Below are 18,926 nucleotides of genomic sequence, written 5' to 3' on the forward strand. Positions count from 1 at the left end.
AGACTAGATATCAATTACAGGAAAAGATCTGTAAAAAATACAAACACATGGAGGCTAAACAATACACTACTTAATAACGAAGTGATCACTGAAGAAATCAAAGAGGAAATCAAAAAATGCCTAGAAACAAATGACAATGGAGACACGACAACTCAAAATCTATGGGATGCAGCAAAAGCAGTTCTAAGAGGGAAGTTTATAGCAATACAATCCTACCTTAAGAAACAGGAAACATCTCGAATAAACAACCTAACCTTGCACCTCAAGCAACTAGAGAAAGAACAACAAAAAAACCCCAAAGTTAGCAGAAGGAAAGAAATCATAAAAATCAGATCAGAAATAAATGAAAAAGAAATGAAGGAAACGATAGCAAAGATCAATAAAACTAAAAGCTGGTTTTTGAAAGGATAAACAAAATTGATAAACCATTAGCCAGACTCAACAAGAAAAAAAGGGAGAAGACTGAAATCAATAGAATTAGAAATGAAAAAGGAGAGGTAACAACTGACACTGCAGAAATACAAAAGATCATGAGAGATTACGACAAGCAACTCTATGCCAATAAAATGGACAACCTGGAAGAAATGGACAAATTCTTAGAAAGGCACAACCTGCCAAGACTGAATCAGGAAGAAACAGAAAATATGAACAGACCAATCACAAGCACTGAAATTGAAACTGTGATTAAAAATCTTCCAACAAGCAAAAGCCCAGGACCAGATGGCTTCACAGGCGAATTCTATCAAACATTTAGAGAAGAGCTAACACCTATCCTTCTCAAACTCTTCCAAAATATAGCAGAGGGAGGAACACTCCCAAATTCCTTCTACGAGGCCACCATCACCCTGATACCAAAACCAGACAAGGATGTCACAAAGAAAGAAAACTACAGGCCAATAACACTGATGAACATAGATGCAAAAATCCTCAACAAAATACTAGCAAACAGAATCCAACAGCACATTAAACGGATCATACAACATGAACTAGTGGGGTTTATTCCAGGAATGCAAGGATTCTTCAATATACGCAAATCAATCAACGTGATACACCATATTAACAAATTGAAGGAGAAAAACCATATGATCATCTCAATAGATGCAGAGAAAGCTTTTGACAAAATCCAACACCCATTTATGATAAAAACCCTGCAGAAAGTAGGCATAGAGGGAAATTTCCTCAACATAATAAAGGCCATATATGACAAACCCACAGCCAACATCGTCCTCAATGGTGAAAAACTGAAAGCATTTCCACTAAGATCAGGAACAAGACAAGGTTGCCCACTCTCACCACTCGTATTCAACATAGTTTTGGAAGTTTTAACCACAGCAATCAGAGAAGAAAAGGAAATAAAAGGAATCCAAATGGGAAAAGAAGTAGTAAAGCTGTCACTCTTTGCAGATGACATGATACTATACATAGAGAATCCTAAAGATGCTACCAGAAAACTACTAGAGCTAATCAATGAACTTGGTAAAGTAGCAGGATACAAAATTAATGCACAGAAATCTATGGCATTCCTATACACTAAGGATGAAAAATCTGAAAGTGAAATCAAGAAAACACTCCCATTTACCACTGCAACAAAAAGAATAAAATACCTAGGAATAAACCTACCTAAGGAGACAAAAGACCTGTATGCAGAAAATTATAAGACACTGATGAAAGAAATTAAAGATGATACAAATAGATGGAGAGATATACCATCTTCTTGGATTGGAAGAATCAACATTGTGAAAATGACTCTACTACCCAAAGCAATCTACAGATTCAATGCAATCCCTATCAAACTACCACTGGCATTTTTCACAGAACTAGAACAAAAAATTTCACAATTTGTATGGAAACACAAAATACCTTGAATACCCAAAGCAATCTTGAGAACGAAAAACAGAGCTGGAGGAATCAGGCTCCCTGACTTCAGACTATACTACAAAGCTACAGTAATCAAGACAGTATGGTACTGGCACAAAAACAGAAAGATAGATCAATGGAACAGGAAAGAAAGCCCAGAGATAAACCCACGCACATATGGTCACCTTATCTTTGATAAAGGTGGCAGGAATGTACAGTGGAGAAAGGACAGCCTCTTCAATAAGTGGCGCTGGGAAAACTGGACAGCAACATGTAAAAGTATGAGATTAAATCACTCCCTAACACCATACACAAAAATAAGCTCAAAATGGATTAAAGACCTAAATGTAAGGCCAGAAACTATCAAACTCTTAGAGGAAAATATAGGCAGGACACTCTACGACATAAATCACAGCAAGGTCCTTTTTGACCCACCTCCTAGAGTAATGGAAATAAAAACAAAAATAAACAAATGGGACCTAATGAAACTTCAAAGCTTTTGCGCAGCAAAGGAAACCATAAACAAGACCAAAAGACAACCCTCAGAATGGGAGAAAATATTTGCAAATGAAGCAACTGACAAAGGATTAATCTCCAAAATTTATAAGCAGCTCATGCAGCTCAATAACAAAAAAACAAACAACCCAATCCAAAAATGGGCAGAAGACCTAAACAGACATTTCTCCAGAGAAGATATACAGACTGCCAACAAACACATGAAAGAATGCTCAACATCACTAATCATTAGAGAAATGCAAATCAACACTACAATGAGATATCATCTCACACCAGTCAGAATGGTCATCATCAAAAAATCTAGAAACAATAAATGCTGGAGAGGGTGTGGAGGAAAGGGAACCCTCTTACACTGTTGGTGGGAATGTAAATTGATACAGCCACTGTGGAGAACAGTATGGAGGTTCCTTAAAAAACTACAAATAGAACTACCATATGACCCAGCAATCCCACTACTGGGCACGTACCCTGAGAAAACCATAATTCAAAAAGAGTCATGTACCACAATATTCATTGCAGCTCTATTTACAATAGCCCAGAGATGGAAACAACCTAAGTGTCCATAATCAGATGAATGGATAAAGAAGATGTGGCACATATATACAATGGAATATTACTCAGCCATAAAAAGAAACGAAATTGAGCTAATTTAATGAGGTGGATGGACCTAGAGTCTGTCATACAGAGTGAAGTAAGTCACAAAGAGAAGAGAAAGACAAATACCGTATGCTAACACAAATATATGGAATTTAAGAAAAAAAAATGTCATGAAAAACCTAGGGGTGAAACAGGAATAAAGACACAGACTTACTAGAGAATGGACTTGAGGCTATGGGGAGTGGGAAGGGTAAACTGTGACAAAGCGAGAGAGAGGCATGGACATATATACACTACCAAACGTAAGGTAGATAGCTAGTGGGACACAGCCGCATAGCACAGGGAGATCAGCTCGGTGCTTTGTGACCGCCTGGAGGGGTGGGATAGGGAGGGTGGGAGGGAGGGAGACGCAAGGGGAAAGAGATATGGGAACATATGTATATATATAACTGACTCATTTTGTTGTGAAGCTGAAACTAACATACCATTGTAAAGCAATTATACTCCAATAAAAAAAAAAAAACCCAGTATTTGTTAAAATATAAAGATATAACCCCTTCCAGTACTTTTCAAGAAGCAAATGACAGAATGGAAAATGGAAATTCGTCAATTTTCAATAAAATTTTTAAAATAACTGGTATGATCCAATGATTTAAAATCAATGACTAGTTTATAACAGGAACATCCAGTGATAAACTTTGCTATATGGAGGTATGCATTTAGCAAAGTAATTTTTTCAGCTATGGAAGCTACTGAAATCACATATTGGAATAAACCAGACTTTTGAATTGCTCTAACAGTACTAAAACAAGATTTTCAAACTAATGAAACATTCTACCACTTTTTAAACATGAGATGAGTACAATAATAGTTCACTGAGAGAAAAACTTTATTATCCATAAAATTAAAAATATATTTAATATTCATCTTATCCTTTTAAATTTATATGTTCTATAAATCACATTTATATATTAGTTTATGCTTGCAATGTATAGATATATAATAATATATAAGGGTATGTGATCAAAATATTTTACTGAGAAATGTATGTATAATTAAAAATTAGAAATTGTCTAGAAAATGTCAAATAGACTCTTTAAAGTGTTAATGCTTGACTCTGTTGTAATTATATAGGAACTAAAATCTGATTTTCAGTCTACCGAAAGTTGACACAAAATTATAACAAAAAATTAGGGATCTAATAAATGCACTAATATTAACAATGCCTGTATATCTCATACAGCACATAGATATTGTAGAATACTGAGACTGTTCTTCTAAAACATCTAAAAATCTATTTCCAGAAATTCTTAAACATTCTGAAGCATTATGTCTGGGAAAATAGAATTACAATGGAAACATGACCATCCATTTTCTTCATATAAAGAAAAATATAGCAGTATCACCATTTCACGTTGACATGTTTTTTTAGAGTTATTTTAAACTCTACATTCTAACTTCACTCAACCAAACACACTTACAAGTATGTTTTTTTACATTCTCATCATTACATTATCTCCTTAAATTTTTCCTAAGTCACACATTTCAAACCTGCAAGGTCCATTTATATCTCCAAAATTATTTTCAAAGCATCATATCTAGGGCAAACTATAAATCAGTCTACATTCTCCCTTTCGGTGATTCATGAAATTTATGCACACACACAGAGAAAAGAAAAAGATGCTGTGATTAGGCAAAAACTAACCTATTCTTCTAGCACAGAGACTTGGACGCCACTCATCTCTAGCCAGGTTATAATGGAATACCTCCTTCTAGTTAAGGCTTTCTAGAAGGATCTACTGGAATAATTACTATGCTTTCAAATACAATTCTTATTACCAATTCTTGGATAATTATAATCTATTGAGCCCCCGATATTATGAGTCTTCAATATTATAAATCACAAAGTTGTTACTGAAATAAGATAGGAATCCCATTCTGCTTCTGATCATCTGTTTATCTGGTACCTTCACCACTAAACTGCAAACTCCTTGTACACAAGGACTGTGCCTGATTTACGTCTAGTGACTAACACAATGCCGAACATGTAGGGGATGCTCATAATTTGGGGGAGAGCTGATGAATGTACCATAGAATGATATGGCAATATAATAAATGGAAACATTATTTCAACAGATTTCTATGATAAATTGGAAATAAAATAGATTACCAGTCTGTTGCTATACTTGCATGTATCTTTTCCAAATTTACGAAAATAACTGATTACTATAAATTGTTTTACTGAACACTCCACTTTACAAAGAATTGACAGTTTCTTGAAACCATTTCCCCACACATTTTGTTCCCCTGGCTGATTCTGGTCTTAGGAGCAGTGGAGCCAGTAACAAGTTCCTTCCCGAGTACATTCCACCTTGAGTGGGAGCCACAGTTTAAGAGGCTGCCTGACCCCTCTGCTCAGTCCCTCAGTGTTCTTTTGTTACACAAAACTGTTAAATTGACAAACTGCAGATTTACTAGGTGTGTATGGCTACCCCATGCTCATTTCTGAAAGCGCCTCTATTTGTCGCATTCTGTTGTATCATATTAGAAATTTAGTGCTCTCTCTCTATATATATACACACATATATATTTTTTTTAACACAAGGCTACAGGAGGGTATTATTTTAAAAAGAGACACTTGGGGAAAAGGACTAGCATCAAGAGGGTTCAAGTATCAAGCTTTCCTTTTTAAAAAATAATTTTCTCATTTTTAGAGGAAAAAACAATCTTGAATGGGAAAAATACTCTCTTTACCTCTGTGTGATCATTATTAACCCCAGAACACAATGGAATACACATCATTTTCTAACCAAACATGAATTCATTTTATGTAGGGAAAAAAAAAATATTCATTTTATGTAGGCATATTCTAGGAAAATAAGTCACTTAAATGAGGTTTAGGGGGAAATAAAGATAAGTTAATATAAATTTATTTAAAGAGCATTTGCTAGAATAGTTTATGTTACATGTAGTGCCCCTTACAATATAAAGGAAAAATAAAACTTTTACTCATCTTTTAAAGACTACCCTGGGCAAGAGCACATCTATTGTTAACTTACTAAATAAATTTGCTTACATCACAAATTTTTATTCATTATTTATAATATATGAAAAGAATATTAAAACTTCTAGTATTTAAAAATTGATAGTCAACAATAAATCTTATTTTTAAATACCAATGTTAGTTTCTAATAGGATTATCTGAAAAATAGCAGTAGCTTATACATATACTCAGTAAAATTATGAAAACATATACTATTCAACAATTAAATGTTTAATAAGAAAAATTAACAATTTGTTATTTAAGAAAAATACATGAAAAGAAAAGAGGCATTCATTATAATACAGGATCTGTTCAGTGACTTAAAACATTTTAGGTATTGATCCAAGGAATGAAAATATAACATACATGTGAATTATGCAAAGCACAAAGCCACAACACATCATTAATAAGCAAGGGTTAAAATACAAGCATTTCACATTGACTAATCACAAAAATGCAGTCATTAAATTAACAGACAGACGTTAAGATTTATTTATTACTTTCTTTAATCATGCTTATAAATTATTACAACACAAGGTTTCCAACATGGAGAAAATTTAAATGTATATTTACAACTTTTTTCCTAGTTACATTTTAATGATTTAGCACCTGGTATTTTAATTTTGCTTTAAAATGAAAAGTGTTTAAGATTTCATGTCATTCATATATGTGTGTATATATATATATATATATACACACACACACACGTATATATATACATACACATACATTTCTTAATTTTCTAACCTAGTAAATAGGATCTGAAATTAAAGTTATACATGAAAGAATATCAACCTGATATGTTAATTAGAGGTATTCTGAAATTTGGCTAATATGTAACAACACTGAAAGAGGTAAAGTGTTATATCTGGTTTTAACAACAAAACTTCAGATCACTTAAATCCTTTTAATATAAAAGGCTAATTTAAGGAATAAAATTCTTCATATAATAAGAAATCCAGGTACTCTAATGATATATATTTACTTTATACCTATAAAAAGTTAATAAATAAAGTTTATAAAAATTCTGATATATACATCTACTGTGACTTTTAAATTTTTATCTTCAATTTATCAAAAAAATTACAGTTCTTTCCTAGTGCAAAGACTGAATTAGTCAATGAACTCCTTTGTGGAACAGACATGTATTAAATAATTGAAGGCTTTTATATTTCTGTCTTATATTTTTTAATTTGTGGTTATTGTTTTCTTGGTCATTTGTTTTTTGTGAGGTTGAAAAAAGTTACGTCTACACAGAGTCTTTAATGAACATTCAGGTTTTTCACTTATGACATCATTTACATACAAAAAAATAACATGACACAAATATATTGGAATGTAGTATTAGATATTATTCCAATACAAGAAATATTGTGTGATGTTGTACACCTTAAACTTATACAATATGACCATATATATCTCAATAAAGCTGGGGAAAAATTATGTGAATATTAAAGTGAATATGTAGAGAAGATTGATAAACATTAAGGTATTTTAAAATGTTAAAGGATCAAAAACATCTAAAACTGACCCCAAATGAATATTTGCAATTCTAATATGCTATAACTTTAAGTACATTTTACATTAAATTTTAAAAGTTTTATAATGTTATTAAATAGAACAGGAGTCAACAAGCTTTCCCCAGAAAGGACCAAATAGTAAATATTTCAGGCTTTGAGGGCCAGTCTCTATTGCAACTAATGAACTCTGCTTTGTAGTGCAAAAGCAGCCATAGATAATACATAAAACGTTGTGCATGACTGTGTTCCAATAAAACTTATTTACAAAAATAGGCAATGGGCCAGATTTCATAGTTTGCTGACCCCTGAAATAGAAAATCTGATTCAAAAGCACTTAATTTTAGGAACTTCAATATCTAGCACAAAGCAGGAGACATAAGTAAATGTCTAATGCTTCGTGAATTAATGAATTCATGAACGAGTGGGGAAAATAAAACCTTCGTGTCTGCTTTCCTAATTGAGGCAAAATTCCAAGAAGGCAATCTATGGATTAAGTCTTATTAAGAACTAGGCTTGCAAATTAAACCAATAAAATGAAAGAAAATGTAACAGAGATATAGTAAGGAGAAAGTGAATTTCCAATCTAAAATGACTAGCAAAAAATATCTTTATAGTGAGTTCCTACAGTATTTCACATCTCTCCAACTAAACTGTAAACTCCATAGGGGTAAGAAATATGTCTTTATTATTCCTGTAGCACAGTACCTAGGATATAGCAGATGGTCAGTGAACATTTTATTAAGTAAATATGTGAATGCTTTCCATAGCAAAATACGTTTTTTTTTAGTTCCTGAAAAGTAATGGCTCTCTACTTCTAATGCAGCCATTTAACTTTAAGATTCTCCTATAAAGTTAAAATGTTCTGTTGTTTTGTATCAGTCACACTGACTCTAAAGATGAATTTCAGCCTGAACTGGAACTTGACCTGTTCTTCAAATAGCATGAATTGAAACAGGTTTACATTTCATCATAAAGCTTTGACTTGGGTGAAGTAAAACAAGTGTACACATCAGGGTTGGATATAAAAACAGAGTTATAATTATTTTCCAAATAAAGAACTGTTTAACTTTATAAATTTAATTATAAATAGATTATAGACTCCAATCAGTTTTTCACCTGAGAGAAGTATACTTAGTTGTTCATGATTTAAAATATCAAGTGACCAAAATGCTAATTTCAATATATTTATATATTAATTATTCTTCAAAGCCTGGTATTTGAAAAATACTAGAGGAAATTAATCATTCATAAATATTTATGAATTTTGTCTATGGCTCCAAAAAAAATAAAAAATTAAAACAGTTCAAAACACAGTAACTCCACACAGTGGAAGAAATGAATATTCTTATAAGCTACTATATAAATCATACTTTTCCATGATGTATGTGACAAACTGTAAACAATTAATTTACTTTGTGTAAGTAAATTTCTCTATATTTTTTAATACAATATTTTCACATTTCCAAACAAAATACTAAGTTTAACAATGATAAAAACAAGAATGTTACTTGCTTTTAGATCAGTTATTGGACATTGACAGACAAAAGCCACAAACAGTTATATACTCAAACAAGACACAGCCTTAACTCGCCATTGTTATAAGCACAATGTTAACATTATGCACAAATGTAAATAGTAAAATATTTCCAATTAATTTGTGGGCAAGCCAAAGGTGTACTGGAGAAAGATACTGTCATTAGAATAGTGCTACGGTTCAAAATTCACTTATAAAAAAATAAATACATATAAAACTATTATATATATATATACATATATATTACAGTACTTGAAATTGAATGATTCTTCTTCAAACTATCAAGCCAAGAGGGCCAAAGGTCTACTTTAAAAAACATCAGAAGATAAAATATGTGCATCACAATTTATGAAGAGAGGAAATTAAAGTAAAAGGAACATAGAAAAACAAAACGAAACAGAAGGATAAAAATAAGAATACTATCGTACCGATTTCCATGGTCCCCGATGCCATGATACATCATCAGGGCAAGCATGCACATGACATTGTACCACACTAGGTGGCTTGTTTAAGATTTCACAGTTTTGCTCTCGTGACATTTGGCCATTGGGAAATAGGCATATTACGAATCGTGATTTTATTCCTCCTCCACATGTTTGTGTACACTAAAAATAAGAAGAAAAATCAAAACTATGTGGCTTCAAAAAGAATATTATATTGCTTTATTCAATGTTGAGTACATAATCAGTATTGCTAGAGTTTAAAGTTATCCTTTCTTATAATCTTATAATTATAAGAAATATATAAGAATATATTTACATTCTTATATAAGAAATATAAGAATCCTTATAATTCTCAACATTTCTTCCTGGGTAAAAAATAAATCAAAGTTTTAGTTCTATAATTTTTTTAAAAAGACAAAATTTTGAGAATTGGTACTGTAATAGGTATTAACTACATAATGTATGGTATCCTATCAAAAGATGGCTGTGTAGCCATGAAAGCTAATAAGGGAGATCAAAATTTATAAACATAGAAAGATGTTCAGTATATATATATTACATGAAAACAGCAGATGGCAAAGTGGCATGTATAGTATGAACCTATTTCTGGAACCCATACAGAACAAAAGTCTGGCAGGAAATGTATCAAATGCTAAAAGTTCTTATCTTTTCACAATTTTTCATTTTATTTGAATTTTCACTATGAGATTTAACTCAGAAATTAAAAAGTTACTTTCATTTTGGAAAATAGTAAAAGTACATTTTAAAGAGGTACTTGCTATTTATTAGCACCTGGTCAGAGTGTATCTTTAAACAATGATTTCCAAACTCCTTATGGAGAGAAAATATGTACTAAAATCATTCAGCAAAAATATCTGACTATTAAATTAGGCAGTTTGTTTTATTCATCCAAAGCCAATATAAGTCCTTCTTCTTTCTCATGCATAATATAGGTGGAATTAGTATTCATTATAACCATTTTTAAAACTATCTTCATAATCCCAGTGCCTAAAAGAATGCCAGGACATGAAGAAAGCACTCAATAATTGACAGCTCTCCATTTAAGATTCACCAAATGAATGGTTCAGCCTTCATTTGACATGGATATAAGGATATAAACATGCCTATATATCACTCTAATTGTCTATATCCGTCTAATTTTCTAAGAAATTAAAACAATAATATACTACTTTTAGAGAGGTTTTAGTAGGTCACAGACCTATTTGCTAGCACAAAGGATTCTGTTAAAAATCTGGAGTATATGTTTCCTATCATGAATGAGTGATTTATACCATGACACAATGTCTATTAAAAGAACATATTTTTACTGGCTCAATTAAAAAAAAAATCTTTTCTCTGTAGGACAGTGAAGTAAGATTATCCAACAGTAACAATATGAAGTGCTTAACTTTCAGTCTTGGGAGATGTCATAATCTCCACAAGTTTAGGAGATAGTATGACTTACTTCTCCCCAGCTTCCGTAGCTCCACCGTGGACAAGGCCCCGAATCACAATGCTTTGATTCTGGGGGTTTGGAGGCTGCATTGCAGTAACTGGCACTTTGTCCATTTTCATCCTGGCAAACCACAGCTCTACGCTGAATACCTCCAGCACAACTGCTAGAGCACTGAAAAGGATGGAACACAGGAACACACAAACTGCAGACTCCATGGCACAAAATTACATCAAAAAAACCCCACAAAAAATCAGTACTTGGACTCAAATTCAAGCTCTCCACGTTAAAGCCCCCCTCATTGGAATAATAATTTGAATCAAGAATATCTGTCAAAAAACACTTGGGTTTTTTTTTTTAATACATAATGTGTTTTATTTAACCCAACATAACCAACAGTTGGGTTTTAACTAGGGGTTTCATTAGAATTTGTTGATGGAAAGGTGACGTTTTAAAGCTTGCAAAAGGAAATTCACCCTTGTCCTAAGTGTTAAGTAAAAAGGAATTAAAGTTTTCAGGTCTTACTAAGAAGGAAAAAAACCAAAAGATAATGTTAAGTTACTAAACTTTCACATTGTTTTTCTTTATTTGGTATCTTTACTCTCATATAAAATATGAACCACAGTTGTACCTTTTCTAGTAATCATGATTTTATTCCAGCTTACTGCACTGCTATCAGAGTAATTTCTGGGTTTTGGGGGCTTTTTTCTTCATAAACACTGGTAGTCTTAACACTTAAAAGATTTTCTTTTATTTTTACTATAATAAACTCTGAGATTGTTTTCAAGTGCATTCCTCTGTAATCATAATATCACATTACTGTATAATTCAATAAGAACTCTGGGGATTTGTAATCTGCATCAAAAATTGCTTAATCCTTTTAAGATTTAAACTACTGATCTTCAGAAAAATTTAGCATTAAAAGCATTTGATGTCATTACATACATATCTGTTAAAAGGCCATATAACATAACAAAATTACAGAATTAGTATAACTCAATAAAGAGGGCTTACTGATCCCCATGGTCCTGTTCTCCACTGGTTTCCTCTGATTGATGGATGGACCCCCTGATTTTGATTATCTTCCGGTTTGTGAGTTAATGGAAAATTCCTGCCTGGTAAATGGCTTGGCTGCTCAGAGGAACTCGGAAAGTGGCTGTATGTGGGAGGGCAGGCTGCCAGGTTACATTCTTGTTCTATCACAGGGCGGACTTCAGGGTCACAGTAGTTCTCATTAATTGGCTGATGATAGCTGATGCATAAAACTTGTCGAGTTGTTTTTCCATGGCCACAGGAAGCTGAACACTGATCACAAATTCAGCCAATAAACTATATTATCTTAAATAGCAAGTATTATATTTAAATTTTTCATTTCATTTTTTTCACACAAAAATACTTACAGGTGACCAATTCCCTGTTTGCCACTCTCCACAAGGGCTAAAACAGACAGCTATTTCAGCCGGTCGGGGTAAGTGGGCACAATATGATTCATCTGCTATTCCATCGTGAGCATCACGACAGCTTACATAGCGGGCTTGATTCCCTCTTCCACAAGACACAGAGCACTAAAAAAATTGAATAATACCAAGGAGTTATACAGGACATTTCCACATCCCTTACACTTGGCTCTTGTTCAAATTTCTAAACCTCAAGTTTATTGAAAAAAGTTAAATTATAAATACTATCACCTGGCATCATTTCTGAGTCAAAGACAGGGCAGTGAATATCCCAATGAGTTTAGAAAATAAATTTCACAAATCAGATATTTGTGGTAATGAAACAAAATACTCAGCTTCTAGGAATATTGATTAGTTGATTGCCAAAATTTAAAAAAGAACAGAAAATATTTTATGTAAGAGAATCTTAAGATATCATTTAAGATAACTTTTGAAGACCTAGGTAATAGAGTAGATAGGCTCTCATAATTAAAATATTCAGAGAATATGTGAAACTTAAAAATATATCTTTCATATATTTTCATATATCTTTCATATATTTAGTATACATTTTCATATATACTAAAGCGAGTATATACTCCAAATAGATTAAAGGCTTCAGTTTAGAAAAACAACATGAATATGTGGTAGTTTAAATAAAGGCTGATAAAAAGCATCACATCTGCTTCTCATAACAACCTGGGACATAAATATTATCATCCCCTGAACTGGTTTGCAAGGCAGAAATAGAGACACAGATGTAGAGAACAAACGTATGGACACCAAGGGGGTAAAGTGGGGGGGTGGTGGTGGGATGAATTGGGAGATTGGGATTGAAATGTATACGCTAATATGTATAAAATAGATAACTAATAAGAACCTGCTGTAAAATAAAATAAAATAAAATAAAAGTTAAAAAAATAATCAATAAATATTATCATCCCCATTTGGTAGATCAGAAAATAGAGCTAGAAAACTTAAATTTCTTCCCAGAGACACAGAGCTCTTGAAAGGCAGAACAGGATTTAGTCATTAAATTATCTAATTCTAAACCTTATATTCATCAAAATACCTAAGAATGAATGCATACATTAATTTGGCAAATCTGTAGCAACTATTTTGTGGATGTCTGAAAGGCTCCATAGTAGAAACACTGTACCTCTTAAAGGAATTCACTTACTGGGGTCCAAGAACCATATCGCCATTGTGCTATCTTTCCCATGGGAAGGGCTGGTAATGAAGTGGCCCCAATTTTAGGGATAATTGGGCAAGGTGTAACAATACAGTCCTGTTCAAAAGAAAAATGGGTCTCACAAAACATCAATGAATTAATTAACATTCTGCTTTATACTAAATCCTATACTTCATTTCATCCTCCACATATATAAGTAAAGAACATTTGCACTCTAAACTACAAAGAAGCGATGTAAAGGTTTATATTTTTCAAAAGTACAAAATATGGGCTTCCCTGGTGGCGCAGTGGTTGAGAGTCCGCCTGCCGATGCAGGGGATGCGGGTTCGTGCCACGGTTGCCCCCGTCCGGGAAAATCCCACATGCCGCGGAGCGGCTGGGCCCGTGAGCCATGGCCGCTGAGCCTGCGCATCCGGAGCCTGTGCTCCGCAACAGGAAAGGCCACAGCAGTGAGAGGCCCGCGTACCACAAAAAAAAAAAAAAAATGTACAAAATATTATCAAGGGCTAGAAGTGGATAGTATGACTCTGAAGGCTAAAGTTTGGATGATTCTGCCTGATGGTTGAAAAGCAGAGTAATAGTCCTTCAAAAATACCACTAAGCTGAAACCTCCTGAATGAACACAGGATGCTCCCTTAGGCAGTACGACACGCTTTAGAGGTTCAGCCTTCTGCAGTTCAAAGGATGGAAATATAAGTTAAATGAGTGATCCAATGGCAGATAAAGAGTAAAAAAAATGCATCAATAAAGCTGGCAAAACCAAGAATATACTTTCTGATGCCCACATACCTTTTGTAAAAAATATTTATTTATTTATTTATTTGGCCGTGCCAGGTCTTAGTTGCAGCATGCGGGATCTAGTTCCCTAACCAGGGATCGAACCCAGGCCCCCTGCATTGGGAGCATGGAGCCTTTGCCACTGGACCACCAGGGAAGTCACCCACATACATTTTTAAGGCATAGAAGTTTAAATGGAAAAAATACGTATGGAGAAATAATTTTAACATATCAATAATCCTCCTGTATCAAACATTTTTGTTTATAATCCATGAAGAGGTGTCCTTTACCTGCCTGTCACTTGGGCGACTAGCTCCATGGCACACTCGATCATCTAGCACTGCACTAAGTAGCTCATTGACACATTTCACAGCACGCATCTGGTACCCCTGTCCACACGTGGCTGTGCACTGAAAGAATATAAGCAGATACCAAACACCATTGTTCAAAAATTACATAAACGTAATTTTCTTTGTAAATAGACAGTTAAGAATATACTTTCAGTAGATATTTTTATTAGTCCTTTATACCAGATTCTAGACTTAAAATGAGCAAACTGAATCAACACACATCTTTATTCAAATTTATGGAGATGCTAATAAAATAGTGAAGTTAAAATGGACAATTATTATATCTTTAAAGTTATCATGTAAAAATATCAATAGAAGCCTGATATTTTGGAGGCAGAGTCAATACAGTTTAGAGAAACTAAATACTTTTCAAAATCGACCTGGTGCATGCATGTCATTTAATACGCTAAGTAAATTTCAAAGAGATAAAGGAAGAGCATAGGACAGAGTTAAAGGGCAGATGAGAGAAGGTTTCCCAGCAACTGTGGCAACCTGTGTAGGATAATAAGCTGCCCACCCTCATCCAGCAGATTCCTAGCCGCCTGTTTGGCAAAACTTCCCAACAATGCCTACTCTAAATACAGTAAAGATAATAATTTAGACACCGAACATGAAAATGTCTATAGTTTAAATAAAGCTGATGAAAGCATAAAAAATTTTTTATTGAAGTATAGTTGATTTACAACATTATGTTAGTTTCTGGTGTATAGCAAAGTGATTCAGTTATTTATATATATATTCTTTTTCATATTATTTTCCATTACGGTTTATTACAGGATATTGAATATGGTTCCTCGTGAAAACATAAAATTTGTAGCACTTTTCTTAACAAAACCGAATTAAAAAGCAAAGCTAGAATATTTACCACAGCAACATTAGCAGTACTGACAAAATTGTGCAGGTAGGGATTTACATTTCAGGAATCTTTTTCCAAAAAAACACCCAAATTTAGATGCAGCCACTAAAGAGTGAATACACCACAAGTTCTGTGTTATTCTGTAATGATGGATTACAGTAGAAAAACCCTTATCATATACTCACAGAACTCCATGGTCCTACTTGCCAGGAAGCACATGCATGAAGTTCACATGGTCTCAAAGACTCAGGCTTGGTGCTTGGATCACAGAAGCCATCACTCAAGTGATCTTCATTCAGTTGACACCACACCTGCCGCTGCCTTGTTCCTTTTCCACATGTAACAAGACACTGTAAGAATACAACTGACCATTATTTTCAGTATTAGTCAGCACATATACCTACAAAATATATAATGAATGATCAATTTGCATATTCAAATATAGTTGAAAGACCATTCCTAAGGACATTTTCCCTTTACTCCTCAGAAAAATCAGAGATATACACGGGGTAAAATCAGCCATCCCAAACTTCTGCTGCCCAAATCCCAGTGCAACATCCATTTGTTCCAGAAACAAAGGTACAAAACTAACCTTAGAACAAGTGTATATCTCAGCCTACTGTGGACACTATGAAAGTGGTTATAGATTAAACATCAGTATGTCATTGTTGGCCAGATATTGTAAACAGTTAAAGAACGAACCATTTTTAAATGTTTTACTACCTTGATAAAGTTATTTACCACATGATGAAATAAATTGAAATATTTTTTTGAATTATATAGCCTTCAATTGCAAAGCTCTCCTACACAATGTTATAACAGTTCTAAGCCTCATGGGTTTAATGTTACCTCACTCCACTCACTAGTGGCCCAACTGGGACAGGAAAATTCATTGCAATTCTCAGTTGTCACTCGGGGAAGTTCCTGGCATTCTCTGTCAGCAAGACGGTGGCCAAAGTTATTTATACAGTAAGATTCTCGAGACCTCTCCCCTCCTCCACAACTCCTGGAACACTGATTAAAAAAAGAAAAGTGGTGACAAATGGACACAAAATTAAAATTTTAACAAAACTCTAGAGTGACAAATATTTAATTAGAGGTAAAAAAAAAAGGAGCAACTTTTCTTAAGCAATCTTTTTCTTTGTACCTGGGACCATTCTGAATAATGCCACCTTGTTAAGACACAGTCACCATGGCAGGGTTCTCGGGTCGGAGGTTTAAGCTGGTCACCACAGTAGTGGTCATCTACTGGAACAGTATGTCCTTTATGAATGGAATACTTCATACAGTGGATGTCCAATGACTTATATCCTTGACCACAAAGGGATGAACATTCACTTTTGCCAATGATGTGCCACCTTCAAAAAATGATGTTATTACACTTAGGAGGTATGCCAATGAACACAATTTAAAAAATGGATTCACAGAAACTCAGGCATATCATTCATCTTTAAAATTTTGTTGCAATTAATGGACAAGCTACCTAAAAATATTTGATGTATCATTGATTTAGGGATGAAAACTTCTTAGACATCACACAGCCCAAACTTTCATTTTATAGATGAGAAAATGAAGACCAGAGGTGCTGTACATTCAAATGGTATGAACGCCTGACTTGTCAGAAATCTTACTTTTTTCCAAATAAAATCTAATTTGCACTCCAAATACATAAACATGGAGAGTCTGGTTAAAGACGGAAGTAGGGAACCAGCTATACAGGCACTTGGAGGCAGCTTTGGAGGTCCTAGGAACCCACGCCTCCCGCTAGACCTTTGAAAACAACTAGTTGAGATCAAGATTGCTCAGTTACGTAGTAGAAGATTTAAGACTAGAGCTGAATATATTTGGCTCATCATCAGGGAGTGCCTCCCTATGCAACCTTTATTTGACTGAGGAACAGGGAATATCTGGGAATATGACACATCAATAAAGATAAAGCCTTTACAAGTTGGTAAACTTGGTTTTTGTAAGGCATATCACATTTTCTCATTAACTCAAGTAATCTATTTTTAGACATGTTTCCAGGGAAAACATTTTTTTCCACAAGTAAAATCTGCCAGTTTGAGCCACATTATCTCAATTACAGTCTAGCAATCTCTCAGACAATATGAGTGCACTAGTACAGCAGATAAGAGAATTCATGGAGTTCCTTTCCATCCCACCTGCACCTCAAGGGTTTCACTGTGCTTCACTCTACTGCAATGTAGAGGATGCACCTTGTACAGGCTGTTCTGTCATTAGCCTTTCACTATAGGCCTTCAAATACCACCATAAATATATAAAAATTCTCATCCTTGCTGAGTCAAAGAGGTTCTGGCCATCCCTGAAAGTTGACTGTCACCTGCTACATGGGGGTTATTGCTCTTAGCTTCACTCTAAGACCCATCACAGATAATCAAATAACAAGAATTTTAGAAGAACAAACTTTCTGCCATGATCTAGGATCATGTTCCTAACGTTTAATGGACAAAATACTGATAAGATATAGAAATCAATTTATTGATTAATCCTCAAACTTTAAAAGTTTATTGGTTCATGAGTTCAATGAGAATTATAGGATAGTGCTACAAAATGTATGGTTTCAGATCTTTAAACCATAGGTTTTCAGATTAGAGTTTTCCTGTATTTATTTTACAGACAAATTTGATTCGATTTCTTACACAAAATATTGAGGCCTCTATACTGGAACTCAGCAAATACTATGAATAAAAAACTCAAACCAATTGCCGAGTTTCACAATAAGTTAGTGAGTCTAAAGTTTTTTAACCGAAGGGGCAAAGGATAGACATTAATTACATGTCCACCCTGTGAGAGGCACTACACTAGATGCTTACATCTTACCTCACTTACTGATTTTAACCTGGTTACATTATACATTATTTCTCTTTTACTTACCTTAGTTCACAGTCTGTATTGCACCTTTCAGTCACCAACAATGGAAGTGGTAAGTGGTCACATCTTTGATCAGACACTACCATATGATCACTCTTACGTACACAGATAATTTTTCTTCTATGAAGACCTTGGCCAAAGCCAAATGAAAATTTAAAATTAAAGGAAAATTCACATAAGGAGATGTTGCATAATCATTTACTTCTGCTAATAGCCTGAAGGATTAAGCTAAGAAAGCAAAAAAAAAAAAAAAATTCCAACATAGCATACAAATAGGCTAGCATATTGATCTAGTCAGGAATGACTTTCTGCAATAAGCAAGCTGAATCCTGAAACACTGAGGAGTTTGCTTAGTAGAGAGACATAAGGGAAGGTGGGACAGGTGTGGAGTAGAAAGAAATTTATTATAGCTGTATTGAAGTGTTGTTAATAGAGAACTGAGTGGCCAGGGTCAGTGCTG

The 18,926-nt window shown here is 33.8% G+C and overlaps 1 protein-coding gene across 1 annotated transcript in view; it reads right to left on the bottom strand.

The window, feature by feature from the left end:
* The window catches only part of ADAMTS20 (ADAM metallopeptidase with thrombospondin type 1 motif 20), a 207,060-nt gene that overhangs the window by 75,669 nt on the left and 112,465 nt on the right, over nucleotides 1-18,926 (bottom strand). The window contains exons 19-28 of the mRNA XM_029205295.1: nucleotides 18,470-18,596; nucleotides 16,722-16,932; nucleotides 16,424-16,588; nucleotides 15,760-15,924; nucleotides 14,659-14,778; nucleotides 13,580-13,687; nucleotides 12,364-12,528; nucleotides 11,978-12,268; nucleotides 10,976-11,137; nucleotides 9,496-9,672 (exon numbers count right to left, since the gene is read on the bottom strand). Coding sequence (XP_029061128.1) covers nucleotides 9,496-9,672; nucleotides 10,976-11,137; nucleotides 11,978-12,268; nucleotides 12,364-12,528; nucleotides 13,580-13,687; nucleotides 14,659-14,778; nucleotides 15,760-15,924; nucleotides 16,424-16,588; nucleotides 16,722-16,932; nucleotides 18,470-18,596 — 1,691 coding nt within the window. The remainder of the gene's footprint in view (nucleotides 1-9,495; nucleotides 9,673-10,975; nucleotides 11,138-11,977; nucleotides 12,269-12,363; nucleotides 12,529-13,579; nucleotides 13,688-14,658; nucleotides 14,779-15,759; nucleotides 15,925-16,423; nucleotides 16,589-16,721; nucleotides 16,933-18,469; nucleotides 18,597-18,926) is intronic.

The sequence above is a fragment of the Monodon monoceros genome, unplaced genomic scaffold (genome assembly GCF_005190385.1).
Source record: "Monodon monoceros isolate NGI ecotype Baffin Bay Population unplaced genomic scaffold, NGI_Narwhal_1 Super_Scaffold_6, whole genome shotgun sequence".
NCBI lineage: Eukaryota > Metazoa > Chordata > Mammalia > Artiodactyla > Monodontidae > Monodon > Monodon monoceros.